At 44.3% G+C, this 20,117-nt stretch overlaps 1 protein-coding gene across 10 annotated transcripts in view; it reads right to left on the reverse strand.

Annotated features, from left to right (window-relative positions):
* Positions 1-20,117, reverse strand: part of MCF2L2 (MCF.2 cell line derived transforming sequence-like 2) — a 160,634-nt gene continuing 140,517 nt past the window's right edge. For 5 of the 10 annotated variants that reach the window (XM_017726946.1, XM_017726945.1, XM_017726944.1 and 2 more), the window contains 8 exons: positions 16,500-16,595; positions 13,868-13,957; positions 11,129-11,200; positions 9,409-9,495; positions 7,186-7,304; positions 6,525-6,637; positions 5,422-5,525; positions 1-4,274 (listed from right to left, as the gene is read on the reverse strand). In XM_017726946.1, the coding sequence (XP_017582435.1) occupies positions 4,174-4,274; positions 5,422-5,525; positions 6,525-6,637; positions 7,186-7,304; positions 9,409-9,495; positions 11,129-11,200; positions 13,868-13,957; positions 16,500-16,595 (782 nt within the window). In that variant the 3' untranslated portion in view covers positions 1-4,173. Of the gene's footprint in view, positions 4,358-5,421; positions 5,526-6,524; positions 6,638-7,185; positions 7,305-9,408; positions 9,496-11,128; positions 11,201-13,867; positions 13,958-16,499; positions 16,596-20,117 lie in introns of all 10 variants that reach the window. The other 5 variants (XM_017726947.1, XM_017726948.1, XM_017726950.1 and 2 more) reach the window with 5 other exon arrangements.

Here is a 20,117-nt window from a genome sequence, read left to right on the forward strand (position 1 = left end):
TTTCCCTGTCTGATTATCTCTCATCAGTCACAATATACAAATACATCATTATCAACACCATGGAAATCATGTAAGAAAAACAAACTGTACCAATTCTCAAGTGGGGGGAGGAAATCTTAGCAGCTCTTTCAGTCCAGCTGCAAGAAGAAATACACATTTTGGATCTTTTTTCTTATATATTTCTAATTATACATATATCTGAATCTTTGAGTATTTTTGGAAAGGAATTACATGGCCTTTCTCATACCCAATCCTGTTTGAAATATCAAGACTCTAAGAAAATCATAGATAATAAAATGGCTTCTTATCACACACGACCAGAACATAAGACGCACACAGAGCTTTGCTGTCGCTGGCGAGAAAAGCCAGATGTGGTTTGGCTGCAGCTGTTTGCGTTCAAGACAACGACCATTGGTCTGATTCTCCACCTGGTGGGGTGAGAGGTGAGAGGAGAGGATCAGGCCTGATTCTATTTTAGCCTGGTTTACTAAAAGCAAGACTTGTGTCTTGTGCAACTGCCTGTCCCTGTTTGCCATTGGTGCCAGGAAGGAAGGACTCTGCAGCCCACCCACACCTGAGTGAGCAGTTTTGAGGATGTGAAGTTTCTGAAGTTTCACAGAAGAGCAGCAGAGCAGAGGGAGGAGAGCCCAGGCAAACCCTCAGCCTGGAGGGCAGGTGTGACCAGCCCAGGCCCAGGGAGCACAGCCAGGCACTGGGCCAGCATCAAGGGCTGCTACGGCATGGATTTACCTGGGACCTGGTGTCTTCTACAGCCAAAACATAGTCACAACCATTACTTTTAAATTACTTTTAAATGGTTACTATATCATCTCCAAACAACACTGAAATTAAATCCTTATTTGAAAACTGTGAATTTTAGGTCCATCTACCTGAAAAGGATGGTGTCAAAGACCTACAGACAGAATAAGCATACCCCAACATACACATTAGTCTTGCTGGACATTACCAAATCATCTTCTAACTGTACATGGAGACTCATTCCCTTAATTATCACCTTGCTCGACAGAAATACACTAATTAAAACACTATCCTGCATACTATTTAAAAAACTCAAAAAGTCATCAAACTCCATTTTGTCTTGTCAGCAAAGCCAGAAGGTTACTCCTTTGTGGCTGCTCTAGGACCTGTCAGCAGCCTGGTCAGTCCCTGAACTCATTCTTTCCCAAAGCCAGCCCTGCAGTGGCCCTGTCTCACTGACTCTTGTGCCAGAGGGCCCTGTCACTGCCCAGGAGACCCTGCCAGGGCTGCCCTGTGCCCTGGGTTGGGAACATGGAGGCAGAAACAGGCACCTGGCACTGCAGGAAGGTTAAAGACAGATGATGGCTGGGAGCTCCCTGCTCAGGCTCAGTGTGCCCCAGGAGCTGTGGCGCAATCAGCTCCCAAAGACCTGAGTGCTGTGCCCCTGCTGCACAGCCACGGGACAGAGGGACCTGTCATCCTCAGGACATTCATGGAGCGGGACACACTCAAACTTTGGTCCAGCAGGATAAAACATGAGATTTTGGGGGTGGGGGGGAAGAAAAAGTTTTCAAAAGCAAGCAGGGAGGAGAATGCTATACTCCAGCCCCTACCTTTGCAGCTGCCATGACAAGATGGTCTGGAGCTGGGAGAGGACCCTTTTCCTCAGTAGCCCCATTCCCTGCTCCAGCTCTAGACTGCTCCTCAGGATGCCACCACTGGCACTCTTGAGGGCACAGTGGGGCATATGGGGTTGAATGCTTTGCTTTTCCCGGAGGGTCCCCAATTTTTACATACGTGGTAAAATTTAGCATTTAGTGGCAAATTCAATAGCTCCCATTTTACAGGAAGGTGTTGAGGCACCAGGGGATGTGGGACCAGCACACTGTCACCCTGCTCATGCAGAGGTAGGAAATGGACTGACAGTACCTGATTCCTCATCTTCCATTCAGAGACTTCCCACTTCCATTTCACAATCAGAATGAGATTCCTCAAAAATAAAACTCCAAAGTGCAGGTTTTTGTCTTTCCATCCATTGGCAATGTCACAAATCTTCATTTTGGCAGTTTCATATACCCAAGGTAACCCTTCCCCATCTCTCTCTCCCACACACAAAAGCTTACTAATTAATGTGCAATCAAAGCTCCCTAGCCCTTCCCTCTCCTATGCTTAGGGCAGGGGTAGACAGCAGCACTGTTACTGTGCAAAACTCACTAAAAGTAATAGAGAAACCAGAATGAACTCATTTTAGGGAGAGGATAGAGTAATTGCACTATAAGAAAATGTCACAAAGGATATTTCCTTAGGGGACTGAAAGGAATCAGTTCTTCCTGCAAGATGCTGATAACCACAGTAGACCAAGAGGATTCATGTTCCTGAGAGCCTACATGTCATTTTTGAGGTAAATGACCAACACAAACAGGCAAGCTTCTACCTCTGTAGGACACAAGTAGCTTCCAGAAAGGTACAGAACTCTCAGGTCCTCTAGTCATGAACAGAAAATGTCAAAAATCACAGAGTTTAGATATGGAGGGTTAGAAGAGCCATGGGAATCAATCACCACAGTGCAACTTATAATCAAGCAATAAATCTTCACAGGCAAAAAAATCTGACTAAGCCTTTACCTACTCCAAGGCTTTTTCTCCAACAGGACTATCTACCTGCTTCACAGCTATTCTGACACACACTAAGGTACTTGCAATGCCAGCCTCCACTGAGACACAAAGGAAAACATTCGAGTTCCTGCAAAGGTGAGAGCAGAATGATACACACACCTACTGCTTTGCTCAGAGGCTCAACTAGTAAAGAGTGGGTTTTGGTTATGCTTCATGTCCATTTTTAGTGCTTTTAGTGCCCTTTGTTATTTACATAAAGCACCACTAGTCTGAGGGTTAAACAAAACACCACTAAGAGTGAAAGCCATTCACTCACTCTTGAGCTTCTTTTGGGATCGTTTTTACCAGGCTGACTTTTGCCTGTTTGCAACCCTTAGTCAATATTTATCTTTACTAAAGTACTAGCAGCTTTTGTGGGACCTAAGACCCAATTACCATCAAAATGCCTTCATGCCTTAACAGCTGCTCTAAATGAGCTAATGGCTTCTATAGAAATCCTAACATCTGTAATCACTTTATATTATACATTACATCCTTATGTGGCAGAGACTTGGTACAGTCCTTTCATCAAATGTCCTGAAAAGAAGTATTTAACAACAACACTTTATCCACTCATTGGAGCATCTAATGCTCACTGCCTATTTGCAATGCTTAAGTATATTCCAAATGGGGGGTGAAATGTATCTACTCATAGCCCAGCACACAAGGAAAGCATGCAGTCTACTCAAACATGTGACAGTAAATGGCATTCAATTGAATTCTCGGCACCAAATGCAAAGGGTTGTGATCCAGCAACCAGAGACTGTAGAGGGGGCAGAGGAACGACTTAGATTGTGAAAAGAGTTCAAAGTGTTCTTTGTCACAGTAGCTGTTACACGTCTTTACTTCCCTGCTAAGCCCTGCACCTCGCAGGCAGGAGCTGCCACCCGCACCGATCCGAGGTTGGAATGCTGTGTGCAGCAGGCCCTGCCCGTGCCACCGCAGAGGAGTCACGTCACTGCTGCACGGAGCCTCTCTGATGGTCCCAGTCAGAAGTTTCCTTTCCACAGCCACCCTCAAGTGGGGTGTTTTTGGTGTTGACCGACAGCAAAAAGGGCACATTTGTGATGATGTATCAGCTGGAATTAAGGAGCACAGGGAAGGCACAGCCAGAGGCAAGCAAATGGAAAAACCTCCAGGTGACCCTAGGGTGGAGCAAGGACTTGTAACCACCGCGTGCCCCTCTGCAGTGATGTGGTGCTCAAGCAAAGTTGCCAGAAGGTGCGTGCATAGAAACTCTTCAGCTCTGCTGTCGACCTAATTTAGGTCACATCTTCTGAAACAGTTTGATAATCAATGCAAGAAGCATTTTTCTCCTCTAATACTGAAGGTAGGTTTGATGTTTTCTGGATGTGTAATGCTCCTTTCAAGTTTGTTTCTCCCAGCTTGCCAGGTGGATAGAACAGTTCTCATCTGTTCATGTTGATAAAATTTTAGTGAATTATGAACCTCAGAGCTTGTGAGAAAGGCAACTTTGATCCAGTGTCCACCCAAGATAAAGACAGGTGGACAGGGTCCTGAGGAAGGCTGGTCCTGCTGTTCAGCTGCCAGCCCTCTGTTCTGCTGGGAAGCTTTTGGCCACCTCACTTTCCTTTGTGTCTGAATCTACTGAGGCTGTGCTGCAGGAATCGTTGTACGTGTCTGAAAAGGAGGACATGGGCATGGTCACTACAATATTTCTACAGGATTTTCCATGTACAGTCTTGAGGTTCTTTGTTAAAAGCCTGAAATAAAATAAAACATAAAATCACAATTCTACTGCTCTCCTAATTCCTTCATGAAAGGCAAGGGAGTGTAACTTGTGGTGTGTAACTATAATGTGTGCCTGGCTTTGGTTTTCTTTTGAAGCACTGGACATGCCAGTGGAATGAAAGTCATAGTTGGCCTGGTAAGGAGAGGACTGACAGGCTGTGGAGGTGAGGGAGCAGCAACTGAACTCCCTTTACACCACAGCAAAGAATCCTGAGGTTCAAAAAGGATTTCCTCCACTTTAACCAGCTGACCAAAAATAAAAATTCAAAAGAGATCAGTAACTCAGAATAAAGTGCTGGTAGCTCTCCATCACAGATCCCCAGGGAATGGCTGTGCAAGATTTTGCTTTCTTCTGCTACCAGAAGAAAAGCAGGACACATTTTGGCAAATTATATTTAAGGCTGGACAGATATTAGTCTAAAATTTTAAACCTTTAATCTGCAGAGTTGCTCAGGTTGAGCTTTTCCAGTGCAACCTGTTTGGGTGTTAGGTCAGAACCAAGGCTGAGAACAGATGACTTTTAGTGCTGATTTGGCTGAAATCTTGCCAGAGCAAGCCCTTCCTCCAGCTTTTGGAGCCAGCTGTGAAATACGATGAAGGCAGTAATGGTTCATGAAATTTTAATGTTTTCAAACCTAGGCCAGAACCACAGCCCTGATGCTGGTCTACATCCAAACTCCATCCATGCCAGGATCAAAGCTGTCCTGCAGACACACCCTGTGTACGAGACACTTGGGCTAGCTGTACAGCAGCCAGCCTGAGTACTGGTAGCCACAGAAATTGGATGGGAGATTCAAGTTCTGCTCTGAAAGGGGAAAACGATAAACCAGGCCAAGGAAAGCCGCTGTGCCTGACTAGCTCTGACACCCAGGCACCAAATTTCGGGTTAGCTCAGCCATGTCACCAGACACTGCAGCACAGACATACACTCAGGTGAGCACTTTAATACAGAAAGTGTACTTTTTATCACTGTTTTTACTGTCACATCCTTTTTCAGTATGGAGAAAAAAAACCAGTAACACATTTTTTCTATTACCTGCATTGCCGCTCTTAATTACGTTGTTACTGTCCCCCTCTGCTGGCTGCAATATACTGGAGGGAACCCAGTCACTTTTCTCAGAGACCAGTTTCTTCACTAACCTGAAACTCAGAGAACAGTCAGTGAATTTTCCTACATTGCCTTTCTCTTGGTTGTTTCTTAGAGGTGCATGCTGGGCTATTATTTCCTAAACTAAGGAAGAAGGCAGAGGACCCAGGGCAGTCCTACAGGTATCTGGTGTAACTTCCTTCAGTGTCAGATGGTGATCCAGCATCCCAGAGCAAGCTCACTTGCAAGCAGGCTATGTGACAAGGAAGTAGAGCCTTGTCCTGTGGTTGGGACACTGCCTTTGGGCTTGGTAGTTCTGGGTTCATGGTTGGACTCGATGTTGGAGATCTTTTCCAACATAAAAGAGACTACAATTCTAAATTCAGAGCTGAAGAAAAGGAATATTTTGTATTATCCATCCCTCTTGCTGTAAATACCACCCCAGGGTGGATGAGTTTAGTTCCCTTCCCAACTACTTCACCCTGTGGAACTCACTCCCTTCTTAGCTGTGTGTCAGCTCTGAATGAAGGGTCTGACTGCACTTCAAGGAGATCAGATCTTCTCCCTCCAAACTGCCTGTGCAGGGAGAATTCAGGTATCCAGGCAGGTCTGTTCCTAACACTCACTTGGCAGAAAGAGAAAATAAATACACCCAAACATGCATGAGCTCAGGGAGCCAGACTCACTGCTCTTTGTAAATCACATCTTATATTTAAACTTTTGGGGCTCTCAGTGGAAGGCATCGGGATTTTATTGATGTATCCTACAGGATGATGCTGCCTCTGACAGATTTCCTTCTGGTGTCAAAAGCCCAAATATTCCCATCCATTTCCTTTACACAAACTTCTGTCCCCATAAACCTCATGTCACAAGCATTTGGGTGAATTAACCAAAGCTGCTTTGTGTGTTCATGCCTCCCACTGCCTCTTTCATGTTGTGATCAATGGGGTGAGTGGATTTGTATTGATTTTGAAGAGACTTTGACATTAGTCTGAATATTTTCCATCTTTTCCAGGATGTTCTGCCTGTCCAATTCTCTCTGCCATACTCACCATTGACCATTCTCTCCTTCCTGCACAAACTGCACTAAATCTCCATCCTCGAGAGTAAGAGAATCTGGGAAACAGCTGTCAAAACTGCCTTCTACCCGAAAGAGATTGCTCCCCTAAAATGAACAAAACAAGGCACCAGAAATACAATCACTATGGATGAAAGAACACTGTGCAAGAGAGTTTAGTTAAATACTGAATTAGGCATTTCAAGCTGGCAGAGATTTCATCTGTAGGCATTGTGTTTTATTATGCCCAGGTTAAATACTATTCAAAATTAGGATAGACCTGTGCTGTACATTTAGACTTTAGGCTTAACACACCAGCCATTATTCTGATATAAAAATTGGGTTTGTAACACCAGGTGAAGTTATCTGGAAATTCCAAAATTACTTTTTTAAAGACTCAGAGTCTTCCCTCACTTTTGTAGCAGGCAAAGTGACAGCTTACATGTATGGGTGACTTTTTATGATCCTTATCCTGACAGCAAAATAGTCTTGGAATAATCTTCCAACACCCCAGATCAAATTTCCATCTCCTGTATTCCCACACATCCATGAATTTAAGGCTGGTATGAGCCCAAACCTTGCAGGTTACATTGTGATCCCTATAGAGAAGGAGGTTGTGCTGGGAAAGGGCAGTGTAATTTTAAAAAAGCAATTACATTGTTAGGGTTGGTCTCTTCCTCTAAGTCAGAAGAGTTGGAGAGTTCATCCATGCTAGAAGGGATGGCTTCAAAATCTTCAAATGTGTCCAGAGAAGGCATTTGTCTGCTGGGCCAACCTTTTCAAAAGAGATAAAGCAGAAAGAGTTAAGCTATCAGTCATTAGCCTCTGAGAATCAGTCTTTGTAAAATAAACATCACAGGTTCACTTCCTACTCTTCCACGTACCAAATTGCTTGTACGCTTTTTTAGATTATTCCATCGTTTTGCCATAAAAATTATGTCACAGCCATTATTCTGTCTCTAAAAACCTGTACCAGTCACTGTCACTTGTGTGAGAGCAGCCTGTGTGGCTGCAGTGTTCATATCCATGGATACCTCCAGTGCTCAGCATTGCTCAATCCCTGCAGCCCAGGAGGTACAAAAAACAAGGACCAGCAGTATTCCTGCAGAGCAAATGATAACTTGTGCTGACATGACTTTCAGAAGGCCATGATCATTCAGTTTCCAGCTTACCTCCACATGTTTATTGCAAGTCCAAAGCCATGGAATTTTGGTTGACTTCTTATCTCCATCTCACCCCAAGGTGATATTACCACCTGAGCAACTTACAAGACTATACCCTGGAGCAGGCTGGAAGTGCAGGGAAGGGACAAAGTAAACAGCAAGGCACAAAGACAACTGGGAGGGTGAGGAGAGATCTCAGTCATATTTGTGCTGTTACCTGTCTTACTGCATGATTTTTACCAGAACCACCCCAACCCAGTGGAACGGACTCAGTGAGGGATTTCCAGCCCAAGCTCAACAGCCAGCCTCTCTTCACCTAAAATGGCACATCCATAGGTTGTGTCCTGAGGGAAAATGAGGCTGAGCCTCATAAGACCTGTCTGCCTGAGGCTCCCATGGAGCAAAAGTAGCTCAGGCTCTTTCATGCAGATGGCAATAATCATCTGCACTTTCCTGTGCTTGATGCCTGTCCCTTCTCTGGTGGGGATGGGGTGACTACAGTCCAGCTCAGAGAAAACAGACCTTGCATCTGCCAAATGACTCTGAAGGTCATTTGACATCTGACAGGTACAAACTGAATGGAGTCAGTCAATTTACCATGTGCATTCCTAATTAATGTACCTGTGGGCATTAGCTGATTCCCAGGGACTTGGGCTGAGCAGATGCTGAACCAAGTTCTTTACATTCTGTGGGCCATAGCTCTCGACAAGGCAAAGCTCTGACTACAAGGCATGGAGACATGCTCACACAGTGGGATTATGCACATCCCAGCACTCTCAACCCACACCAAAACCTGGCCTAAGACAATACAAAACCCAAGCCAGGCAGTTCAGGCAGTAAACAGAAAAGTGACCTGATCTGGGAGAAATAGGTTTATTAATTGGTTTATTTAATCCCTCCCCATGCACATCCTCCCTGCTATAGGCACTGGTTGGTGCAACACATCATCATGCAGCTCTGCAGCCCTTTCTCCCCCCTCCTGCTACCCAGGGACTGTGTCTGCTCCAACAACTGCAACCCAGTTCCAAAGGACACAGGGACCTGCTTCCAGGAGAGCTGCCCCCAGCTACCGCCCCACAGGTAGGGTTTGTCTCTGCTTTTAAAGGTGTAAACCAGCCACTGAAATGACACTATCCTGGATCAGTTTATTCACACCAGCAATACTAGCAAAGGTCTAAACATACAAGAATATGCTGATTGTAATTAACTTCAAACTGCTACTGCAATTTTAGTTCAAATCCACAGGCTGGGCTACAAACACCAAGAGAAAAAGATAACCCTCTACCCCATTAGACAAAGCTTCCACAGTCTTTTGCCACTGTCATTTGTAGAAAGCATCCAAGGCAGAAACCTCACCAGCAAGAATTCCTTACAAATACATGCATCAGCCTCCCTCTTCCATACAAATCTCTATTCTAATTTCAGAGACTAAGAAACAGCTTGTTTCTCATGCTTAATTCAAGCTAAAAAATAAGACAGATCAAATTCTGAGCTCTCTGATATCAGTTAAAAGAATTATTTTCAGCCTGACCTCAGAAAATCAGAATCTGGGGCATTGTTTCTATGCTAGTGATCCAAGCTTGTTCTTTCATTGTTTTGATGGGGAATAAAATTCACCAAAAGAGAAAAATCTCTTTATAATAAAGAGAGTAGATATTATCATAAATTTAGTTTGCACTCTCAAACTGAGTTTACAAATGCTTTAATTTTGTTTACCTGTCTGTGAAGCAGATCTAGGTACGGATCTCGTGGTGGAACCAGCATTGCATTTAGTCTGGGCCAATATGGTGTTCTCAAAAGCATCTGTGACAGGAAGTACAATTTGTGTCTTCAAGGTGAAATAGTGACCAGACAACCAGTACAAAGTGAATTCCTGCATCACCTCTGCAACTGACAGTCTCTTAAACAAACAGGTGGACTGGGGTCCAACAGTTATAAAAGAGGAGACACATGACCAGCACAAATGAGTGAAAGGACAGCAGCATTCCACAGAAAAACTGTAAGTCTGAGAAGGACAGAGAACAGCGAAATGAATCAAACAGAAGTATCGATGTTAATTAAGGAAGACAATTGCTGAGTGAACAATGCAGTGTTCTATTTCATTACAGCTTCCTTACCCATCTTTAACGTATTTTCCTTGCAGCATTTCAAATTACTTTGTAGGTGATAATCTATGGTTTTGATCCCAATACATACAGCAGCAAAAGGGGACCAGGGATGCCAGAAATTAATGATTTCATTCTTGATGAATGCAACACAATTTTGGGGGGGGATCCCTTGTGTTATTTATCTCAGTCAGAGCCTGGGCAATAGCAGCAATATCAGGATGATAATGTTCATTGTTTCCTGCTTAAAGAAACTCAGTCTGGTGAGGGATGTTGTGCAGCAGGACCTTGTTTTTAACCAGTGAGGAGCAAGCTCTATGCTGCAGATAGTTCTTGCACCTAGAAATCCCCCCTGCCTCTGCAGCCACAGAGGATGCTGAGATGAGGGCATCTGTCAGTGAGGAAATCAAGGCATAAACCCCACACTTTGGGAAACTCCAGTGCTGGGTGCCAGGATAGTTCTAAACATAGTGCCAGGGGTAACTGGCAAAAGGAAGTGCTGTCTCTGAATTGTTTCTTCCAATCTCCCTGTTCCAGTCTCTTCTTCTGCTGGGAGTGCATGGGAGGTATCTTGGATATTCCATCACTGACCTGTTCACTGGCTCTTCCTACCAAGTTTTGTGCAAAACATCACAATGCTATGAAAGGATTTGTCAGACTACATCTCTCTCCTGCCTGTCCTGCAGCAGAAGTACCTGGCTCCGTGTGTCCCCCTGAGGCAAATGGTCAGGGAAAGCTGGCAATGGAAGCTGGTGATCTTCCAGTGGCTGAGGAACAGCATCCAAATTTAACTCTTTGGTATTGTTTGTTAAACAGTAATTGATAAATCTGCTGCAACAAATTGGCGGAAATTCTGCTTGTCTGAAATGAAACACTGCACCTTAAATGGCCATTAATGCACAGTCTAGCCTCCCCTGTAGTCTTCATGTGCATGGCTCCTGCTTCTCTCATTAGGAGTAGATACTAACAAGGGAAGAGGGATGCAAGTGGCCTGACTGCAGGTGAAGGTGAAAAGTAGCCCTTTGGCTCCCTGCTGCTGCTCCCTATGGAAGGAGGCAGAAGCCAGGCAGAAAATCCAGATCCAGGTGACAGTCTAGAGCTTTACTTCCCAAAACAGGCAGAGAACTGGGGGTTTAATTTAGGCCCATGCCTAGGTGAATATGAGTGCGGGGGACAGGCAAGGGAGTAACAAGCTGTCTTTATCCCAGTTATGCAGAAAAACTGACCCCAACCCCCTAATGGACTCCAGTGTCATCCACCAGCTGCGATGAGATGTGAATTCAGTGAATAATGTCAAACGAGGTTTTCATGCAGGATGGAAATACTCCTACCTTCAAACCCCAGGGGAGTTGGGTCACTCTTTATTTCATGTCTCTTGACTTTTACTGCAGGAACAAGGGGACCTGTGTGAAGTTTACAGAGTCACAAGGCTGTAAATATTGTTAAAGGAGAAACTTGCTTTCCTATCACCTGAAAACACTAACTACCTAACACTTTTAATTTCCCCCAGAAGAATGACCAACCCCTAGGTTCTAGGTGGTGAAGATACACACTTCTGTGAAGTAGATAGGAAACAGACCCCTTTTAGAAAAGGGCATTGAGACATCACAGCAAAAGAATGTGCTTCCCTTCAGGTCTCACAGATGTTCCCTCTCACTCTTGCCCAGGAGATGGCACTAAGGCAGCCAGACCCGCAGTCCCAGCCTTCACCCGTGAGGCTGGCAGGGCAGAGCCCACAAAGCCAACACTTATGACCCACAGAAGAGAGGACCCCAGCCACAGGTCCATGTACAGCGCCTCTCCTGTGTCCCGACTCCACATGGCAGGGAGCTGAACTGTCAGCAGTGAGGATCAGACACAGCAGCAGCTGCAGCCTCATAAGTGATGACCCCAACACCCTGGCTAGACCTGCATCTGGGCTGATGCTGAGACAGGACTCAGGCTTCAGTTCTTTTATCATCTGAAATATTTTCTTAAAGCAGATGCTGTAAATAAAACACTTAATTAAAAAGCACCAAATCTATTTTCTAGTTTTGAAAATCATTGCAGAAGTAGCTTTCTCAGTATCCCAAGAGGTTGCCAACAGTCTTTTGGCAGACAGTATTCTAGGATAGGACTTTTTGATATGAAACTGTAACAAAGTTGGACTATCATTGCAGCTCACACATGCTCTCTTTGATAAACTACACTAAAGACCAACCCTTGGTTGCCCATTTTCTTTGTATATGTATGCTTCATTGTGTTCCCCAGCTTTGAAAATAATTATTAGGAAATAACTCAGTCTTCCCATAATTTAGCAACTGATCATGTATTTCTGAGTTGTTGCTGAGGGCAAAAAGCTGTAATAACTTCTTCTCCTGTGCTGTGCCCATCAGTTCCATGTGGTCATGTTCTAGTGCTGTGGTCTAAAGGCGCTGTCAAAGAAACATTCGTAGGTAGTGGGACTACCACATCCTTCCTGTGCCCATCACCCCCACTGTGCCCTCATTTCCTGACAGCCTCATGGCAGCCAAGGATGTGGTTCATATCCTTCACAGCTGTTGAGAAGGCAAAAGATACTGAGCAACTTTCTTACTGACAAGTACAGAGCAAAGATTTTTGTACAAATTAATTCTGCCATTTTTCCTTCTATTTTGGCTTGTGAATTGCCCTGAAAATCTTAACCTTGCAAATCAGTTCCTCCACTCCATTCCAGGAACTGCCAAAAGGCAGTATATTCAGAAATCCATGTAAGACCGTATGTTCTGTTGTCAAAATTATCCCTGACATGTAGGCTTATGTGCCCACAATGCTACTGATTTTCAACACAATCAACTTGCCTAAATGCATGGGTTGCTTTTAGGTCTAGGCACTAGTACAGTAACTTATATTTTGTAAAAGTGCCTTTTCTAAAACTAAATAAAGCTCAAAAACAAAACTTCCATAAGCTCCCACACAAACTGCATGGAGTTCAGTGCATTCGGCACCCAGCTCCCTTACACATATGAAAATTTCCTTGCAAACGTAGTTTCTAATCATGACATTGATATTGCTAAATATGATTAAAACTGGCATCTATAGCTCCTCCATTTTTTGCTTGATTTCAGGCTTTCTTGTTATCTGCTGTCTGCTATGCAACAAGGAGATTCTCTCCTCCTTGAAAGCAAAAATCTTAAAGAGCTTTAAGAAAACAGAGAAATAACTTCAATTGTGTGGGAAACACAAAAGGTGGAAGGGCTCTTAGGTGTGAGAAAAAAGCAGGTTTCAGAAAGAAAGCAAAAAGAATTAAGGAATTACCTCCAGCTGCAAAAACTTGAAGGTAGAAAAGGACACAATTATATAGCAAGCAAGGACATTAAAACAGTGGTTAGAGTTTCTGGGTTTGGCTGAGATAGGTTTTGAAGTTGCAAAAAATATGCTTAGAAAGATAGATAAGTGTAAGCTTAATAGTGGAATATTGTGTATTATTATATGAGGCATAACAAGCAAGTATTGTGTACAACAGATGTACGTGGGCTGTTGCGGGTTGGTTAAAACAGTTGTCTGTAACTTTTAGAAGCACACTATTGGCTGAGAAGCTTTTAAGGATGCTCTGTAACTGGGAGGTCTCTGGATGTCTGCGACGGCGTGAGCCTTGTACCACCTCTGTCTCAACTCTGTATGTGAGACTGATAACAGAATAAAATAATAAAAGGCTCCTGGAGCATCTGTCCAGGTTCCCCACCCCATTTGTCGACGAAAACGCCGACAAATTGAACAGCAGTTAATCCAAACCAGGGAGAAGTTGGAAACCTAACCCCACGCCAGCCAAACATCAATCCAATTTCCATGGACACCAGCAACACTTTTTGAAGCTTATAATGGAGAAACTGGGAAGAGTCACTCTGTGTGCTGGCAGCACGCCTCAGTACACATTCCAAATGTCCTGGCCTGCCTCCCTGCAGGTGTTACACTGGTGCTGATTCTTCTTCTACTGGAACCTCCTGCCTTTGTCAAATTGAGCCTGAGATACTCTGTGAGCAGCATTTGGCAGAGGATGTGTCAGCCAGCAGGCAGGGAGAGGGGGAGCTAAGCAAGCAGCATGACAGTACCTTTGGTCACAGCAGAAGCATTGACTGTGGTGCTGATGGAGGAGGCTAGGGAAAAGCGACGGGTAACTTCTCTGTCCTTAGACTCTGGATCTGGGAGAACAGACAGATGCAATGCGGGCAGGGTTAGAGGTTAATAAGCACTGAGGGTAAAAGGTGTTCAAAGCAAAGCAGCAGCTGGAAAAGGGTAAAGAAAAGAGAGGTCGCTCCTCTAAAACAGACAGGAAAAATACCCTCAACAAAGTGAAAAGCACAGAAAGTGTTACTATGAACATATTTTCAAAGCAATTCCAATTGCACCAATTTTAATACTTCAGAAAAGAGACTTATGCCAATTATTATTTTAGCAACCAACTAGTGTCCAAGTACAGCTACAAAACACAGAGAAATGAGCATGATGGCTGGAATGGGGTGTGTCTACAGATGAGGTTTGGATCATTTTAGAGACTGAACTGCTTGCTCAGTGATGACTGACCTGAAATACACTGAAAAACAAGCATTAATTGAGTTCACATTTGTCATTTCTAAAATTTAACTGTGTGAATGCCAGAAAACACTCTCTGAGCTTCCATCCTTACCAGTGCAAACCAGCTTGGAGAAAGTGAAGGCTACACAGTGGCTTTTTGTTTATTTATTTAGCATCCTGCCTTTTCTCTAAGTGTGCTCTGGAGTGAAGACACAGCTTCCCCACATTTCACTATGAGATGTGTTGAAGTTGTGCCAACCCCAAGGAATATGAACTTGGCTCTGCAAACCAGGATGGCTAATGCTGACCCAAGGGTGGGGAGATGCAAAGTGCTTTGAGTGTGGACTTTGATACATTTTGGTGCCAGCTCTGGGATGGCTGCCCTGGGAATCTCTGCACTGATGGAGTTTCTTATCCAGACATCAGCATTATTTAGGCTAAAACACCAAAGCGATTATATACAACATTTTCCAGCCCATCATATCCAGCCTAGGCAGACAGTTCAGCATTTCTCTGAGCATCCATGCACCACTGCCAGTTGATATCCATCAATCTTGTTTTCACCCTAGTTAGCCTGGGTATTATATTGTTTAGACCTTCCCTTTTATGCGCTCTGGACAGGAACAGACACAGCGGGCCTGAACCAAAGTACTCTCAGCTCAACACGCCATCCTTTGCCATGGCCAGTAATGAAAACCTTTTAGACAAAGTGTCAAGGAGCATGATAAGCTGATTGCAGACACTTCCCTGCTCCCTTCTTCCAGCTTCCAATCTGCCTCAGCAGTGCTGAGGGGCTTTGCCTCCAGGAATGAGCATGCTCTGCTGGCCACCCAGCCTGTCTGCCAAGGGGTTCCCTCCAGGCCAGGAGCAGGTCAGCAGCAGATCAGCCCCACAAAGTGAAATGGGACATTGTGTAAAGGGTCTTCCACAGGAATCTCAAGTAACCAGACCCAGCAAGGCTTTGAGCTCAGAGTGCCTACTGGTGACAGGGTATGAACTCTTCTGAGCTGTGCTTCATTGCCTGGAACACTGAATACAAGGCAAGACATTTCACATGACAAGAAAAACTCAGATAAAAAAATAAAACAGGCCCAAACCAAAATTGTAGATCCAAACTCGCAGAAATTACAGCATTATTTCTGAAATCTCTGTTTTGTGATTGATTTCCTTGAGTCACAAGATCTAAAACCCACTGATTTTTATATTCAGACATTGAACTTGTTTGTCCGTCTTGAATCTCACTACTACATGCAGCCTTAATCTTGCAGCCAGAATCTTATGGCAGTACTGACTCTTAGTGCCTTCTTATCTACTTTATCACATTATAATTTAATGCTTCTGTATTTCTGCTTTTATGCTTTCATCTTGGTTCTTCCTCTTTTGATGCTCACTCTCTCCATCACTGCACACTAACCCTTTGTCTCACAGAAGAAATATCATTTATCAGAACAGGAGAAAAGCCACATGAAAGCAATAAAAGGATTAATTACAGTATCTTTTCAGAAAGTGATTGTAAGTAGCCATTCCATTTTATTTCTATTCACATTTCTTTCTTTCCTCTAAATTCTCTTCCTTGTAAAGCCATCACAGGAACTTGCAATGCTCTCTGTTCATGGATGTCTACTAAACATTTATGCACAAGTACTCAAAACACAGCATTTTACACAATTAAGTGGAAATAAACTCCAAATCTCCTGAATTCTGGTTCCCTGGTGTAACCACTAGGCCACAGCCAAGCAATATTTGTAAAAACAAAGACGTCCAACCAATGAATGATTTCACACATTAAAATCTCACGTAGCACAACAGAGATGATACTCTTTTTCTTCAAGCCTGTAAGCTGCTGAAAGAAGTTCAGTTGATCATTTAAAACCGGTTCACACTTTGACCCTTGAGATAAACTGGAAACAAATGTTATTTGCACTGTGTACCAGTAAAAGACCCAACCAGCCAACCCAGAGGTTGCCCTGCCAACATTCTGCGGAAGCAATTTTTGGTGACAGTGTCTTTGAGCAGAGGAGCCACTTGTGTGCACCAGAAAGGAGCGTTTGGGTGAGATGTGGCAGCACTTTAGGAAACAGTGAGGGATGGCACTATGGGATGGAGAGAACATTGTGGGAGTGCAGGAGACAGATGGCCTGAGACCAGATGCTGCATGGGTGATTTTACCTTTGGGTGGAGCTCTGCGGTTGGAAAGACCTTGCAATGTGAATCGCTTTCTAGCAAGCGCTGTGCGCTCAAGGTTAAGGCTGCTGGAAGCATCAACTAGGAGAGAGAGGGAGAGGGAAGAGAAATAAGGAAGGAAGGGTCAGCTGTTCAGCTTATGGGAGAGGAAAGGTTAGCACTGGATGGCAACCAAAAAGAAATAAATAAGTTTTGATTCAGTTCAAGCCTGAGCAAGAGCTAATCAATTAGAAAAGTGGCATGAGGTCAGGGTGAGTAAACCAGCTGAACCAAACAGAGCCCCTGGGTTGAGTTTGGCTCACTGAGTTTTAATGGAGAACAACAAAACAAAACCAAAGAATAACAGGTGAAGGGAGGTAGCTCTCATCAAAGGAAAATACAATTTAGCAGCAAGCTAGTGCCTTCTATTATGGAAACACATCATTGGTTGGAACAGCAAGTTGTAGGGAGAAATAAGAGAAGAAGCCTTGCAGTGCAGGACATGCAAGTGTTGTGAGCAGCCCCACTTCTGCTATCCAGCACTGGCACTGAAGAATCTGCCCTGTGGCTGGTACACCTTCAACCTTACCTGCTGAAGCCTTTCTAAAGCCTCTGAAGCTGGCAGAGAGTCATGCAATTGATCTCATGATTTTCTGGGATGTAAGGATGCCATGCCAGCAAAGCTCACATGCCAGGCTCCTGCATGAATAATCAGCCATGCTGTCTGACAGCCACCTCTGCAGAGACCAGTCACAGATGGATCAAGGTCCTGAGGCTCTGGGCTTGAAAGACACTCAGTTACTCACATTGCAGGAAACAGGTGGACCTAGATCAAACCCCCAGATCCACACATTCCTGCCAAATTGTCCATCTCCTCCTTTCTTGGTGTGGGGGCAGATAACACACAGAAGGTTTATGGCAAAGGAGCAGAAGAAAAACCATGTGTTGGGTACCTGATTCTGAGCCTTAGGATTTAGCCAATAGATTTTCCTCCTATTTATTTCATACACTGTCACATGAAAATCCTTAGAGGGACAAATGAAGACCAAAAGTACAAAGGGAACACAAAGAGACAGTGAATCCACACTGACAGACAAGCAACAGACAGACAAGCTGTGCTTCCAAAGGAAAGTGCATCCCATCACTTCCTGATTTGCAGCCAAGATAATCCAGGATCCGAGGTGCCTGCATGCACAGGTGGGTGTGAGATGAACAGATTTCAACAACACAGAAGAGTTATGTCACTGTGGTTCAGCTCCTTCTAGCCAGTGCCCAAAGCCAGCTCTGGGCCAGGCAGGTGCATCTGGCAAGGAGCTGCTCCTGAGCAGTGACTTCGGCTGTGGGGCTGCCCTGGCTTTCAGACCGTCCGTGTTGGCCATTCCCTGCCATGGCTGCTCCCACTGCCAGGCAATCTTTGTACAGATAATGTAGCTTATAAAGAATCCAGAAACTGGTATATGAAATATATTTACTTTCTGTTCTCTTAGGGCAAGAAAATTCATAGCATTTAATTATCAGAGAGTCCAACAGGGAGTACAGCAGTGCAGGTGTAGAGGGGTGGGTTCCTGTCTTAGTCCTTCAACTCTGCAATTGTATCACTTCACTGAGGGGCCCCTTGGCATTTCACAAGTCCCCACAGCCTCTCAGCACCAGCAAAGCATTAGACACTGGTCTCTAAAGTCATGCTGTTGCCACCTGAGTTATTTCAAACCTTTTCCTTCATTCTGCAGGTACACCAAATAACCCTGGAAGCTATTTCCAAACATAGTAAGAACCAGGTCCTGATGGGCAACAGGTTGAACAAGAGCCTGCAATGCATACTTGTGGCAAAGAAAGCCAACAGCATCCTGGGCTGCATTAGGCAGAGCTGTGCCAGGGAGGTGATGCTTCCCCTCTTCTCAGCACAAGAGAGACACTCCTGCAGTGCTGTCCTGTCCTGGGCTCCTCAGGACAAGAGAGACATGGGCACAGTTGAGTAATCCAGTGAAAGGCCATGAAGATGATTAAGGGATTGTGGTAGCTGACATGAGGAGAGAGTGAAAGAGCTGTGATTGCACAGCCTGGAGAAGAAAAGGCTCAGGGGGATCTTATAAAATAAAGATGATGGAACCAGATGCTTCTCAGTGGAGATGAGAGAGGCAACAGGCACAAATTGAAATACAGGAAATTCCATTTAAAAATGTGAAAAACCCTTTTTACTGTGAAAGGGGTTAAACCTAGGACAGCATCCCCATGGCAAATTGTGGAGTTACCATCCTTGGAGCTATTCAGAACCCAACTAGGCATGGCTGCAAGCAACTTGCTGCAGCTGACCCTGCTTTGAGCAAGGCAGTCAGACAGGGGGGCCCCACAGGTTCCTGCAGGACTTGCTCCCGTTTAATTTCAAGGCAGTGACTCCACGAGTCAGGTCCACACAAAACACTGGCTTATATGTAGAAAACTCTGCCACAGGCACTTATCAATAAGAATAATGAAACTGAAATAGCTGGTCAATAGTACCCTCCCCTTCTGCACTGCAGAAAACCCCCAATATTTTAAAATAATCTGTGTTCACATTAACTACACCGATACTGGAAGCATTTTACAGGCAGTAGGTGGCACAAAAGAGACAGTTTTGGCAGAGCCCCAGGCTCTGTGCCGGGTCTTGGGACATTTTTGAGTTCAGCCCCCTGCAGAGCCCCAGCCGTAGGTGCCTCACAGGGACACAAACTCGAGTTTTGCTGGGACATCGAGAGCTGGAGAGCATTTTGCTGGCTCTGCACAGCGAGGTTTGCAGCTCAGGATGCACAGGACACCCGAATCCCCGGACAAGAACGGACTCACTGGCCAGCCCTGCAGGAGCAGCCACCCACCAGAGTATGAGGATGCTCTGGGCTGAGCCAGTGGGATCCCAGCCAGAGCCCTGAGGAGCTGCTCATGGGAAAGCAGAAGACAGAAGAATGTCAATCGGCACAGAATGTGATCCCACTTCCCACACTCTCGAGTAAGCTGGACAGTTAGGAAACATCAATGGAAATTTTTTTTTGGAAACGGGTTTATAAATTTCATAGGAAAAGCTGCTTTCCCACTTTTTTTTAAATTTTAAAAAAAGTCTAAATGTTTTAAAAATAAAATTTTACTGGAAAAGATTTTTAAGATTGGATGTTTTAATGAAGAATGCGTACCTTTTTTTCCCCAGCATGAAAAGTTAATGCAATGAAAAGTCTTTTGGTGAATAGCCTATTTTTCCAAGAGAAGATATTCCACTTTCTTTTTTACTACCTCTATTTATAAAGAGGCTGTTACTTTATGCCTCATTTGGGCATTAATTTCTTAAGACCTCACAATTTTCTTTTTTCATATTACTAGAAAATTCTTTGTTCAACATTAAGAAATACTGCCTAAAAGAGAAACTGCTGTCAAAAGATTTTCTGTTCCTGCTACTGTCAGATGAGATTCAGTTTCTTTTTAGTGTTTATTTTAACCTGTGTTGTATAGAAGATCTATTGTATTTGTGGCCTCAAATAATGGAGGGACTTTCTGTGACTGAGTGTGGGTTTATTTATTTACTGTACACCTGAGGGGAGCTGATATACACAGAGGAGCAAAAAACTCTCCTTGACTTACAGCAAAGAAATCAGTTAG

This window comes from Corvus brachyrhynchos, unplaced genomic scaffold, assembly GCF_000691975.1.
Source record: "Corvus brachyrhynchos isolate BGI_N302 unplaced genomic scaffold, ASM69197v1 scaffold162, whole genome shotgun sequence".
Lineage (NCBI taxonomy): Eukaryota > Metazoa > Chordata > Aves > Passeriformes > Corvidae > Corvus > Corvus brachyrhynchos.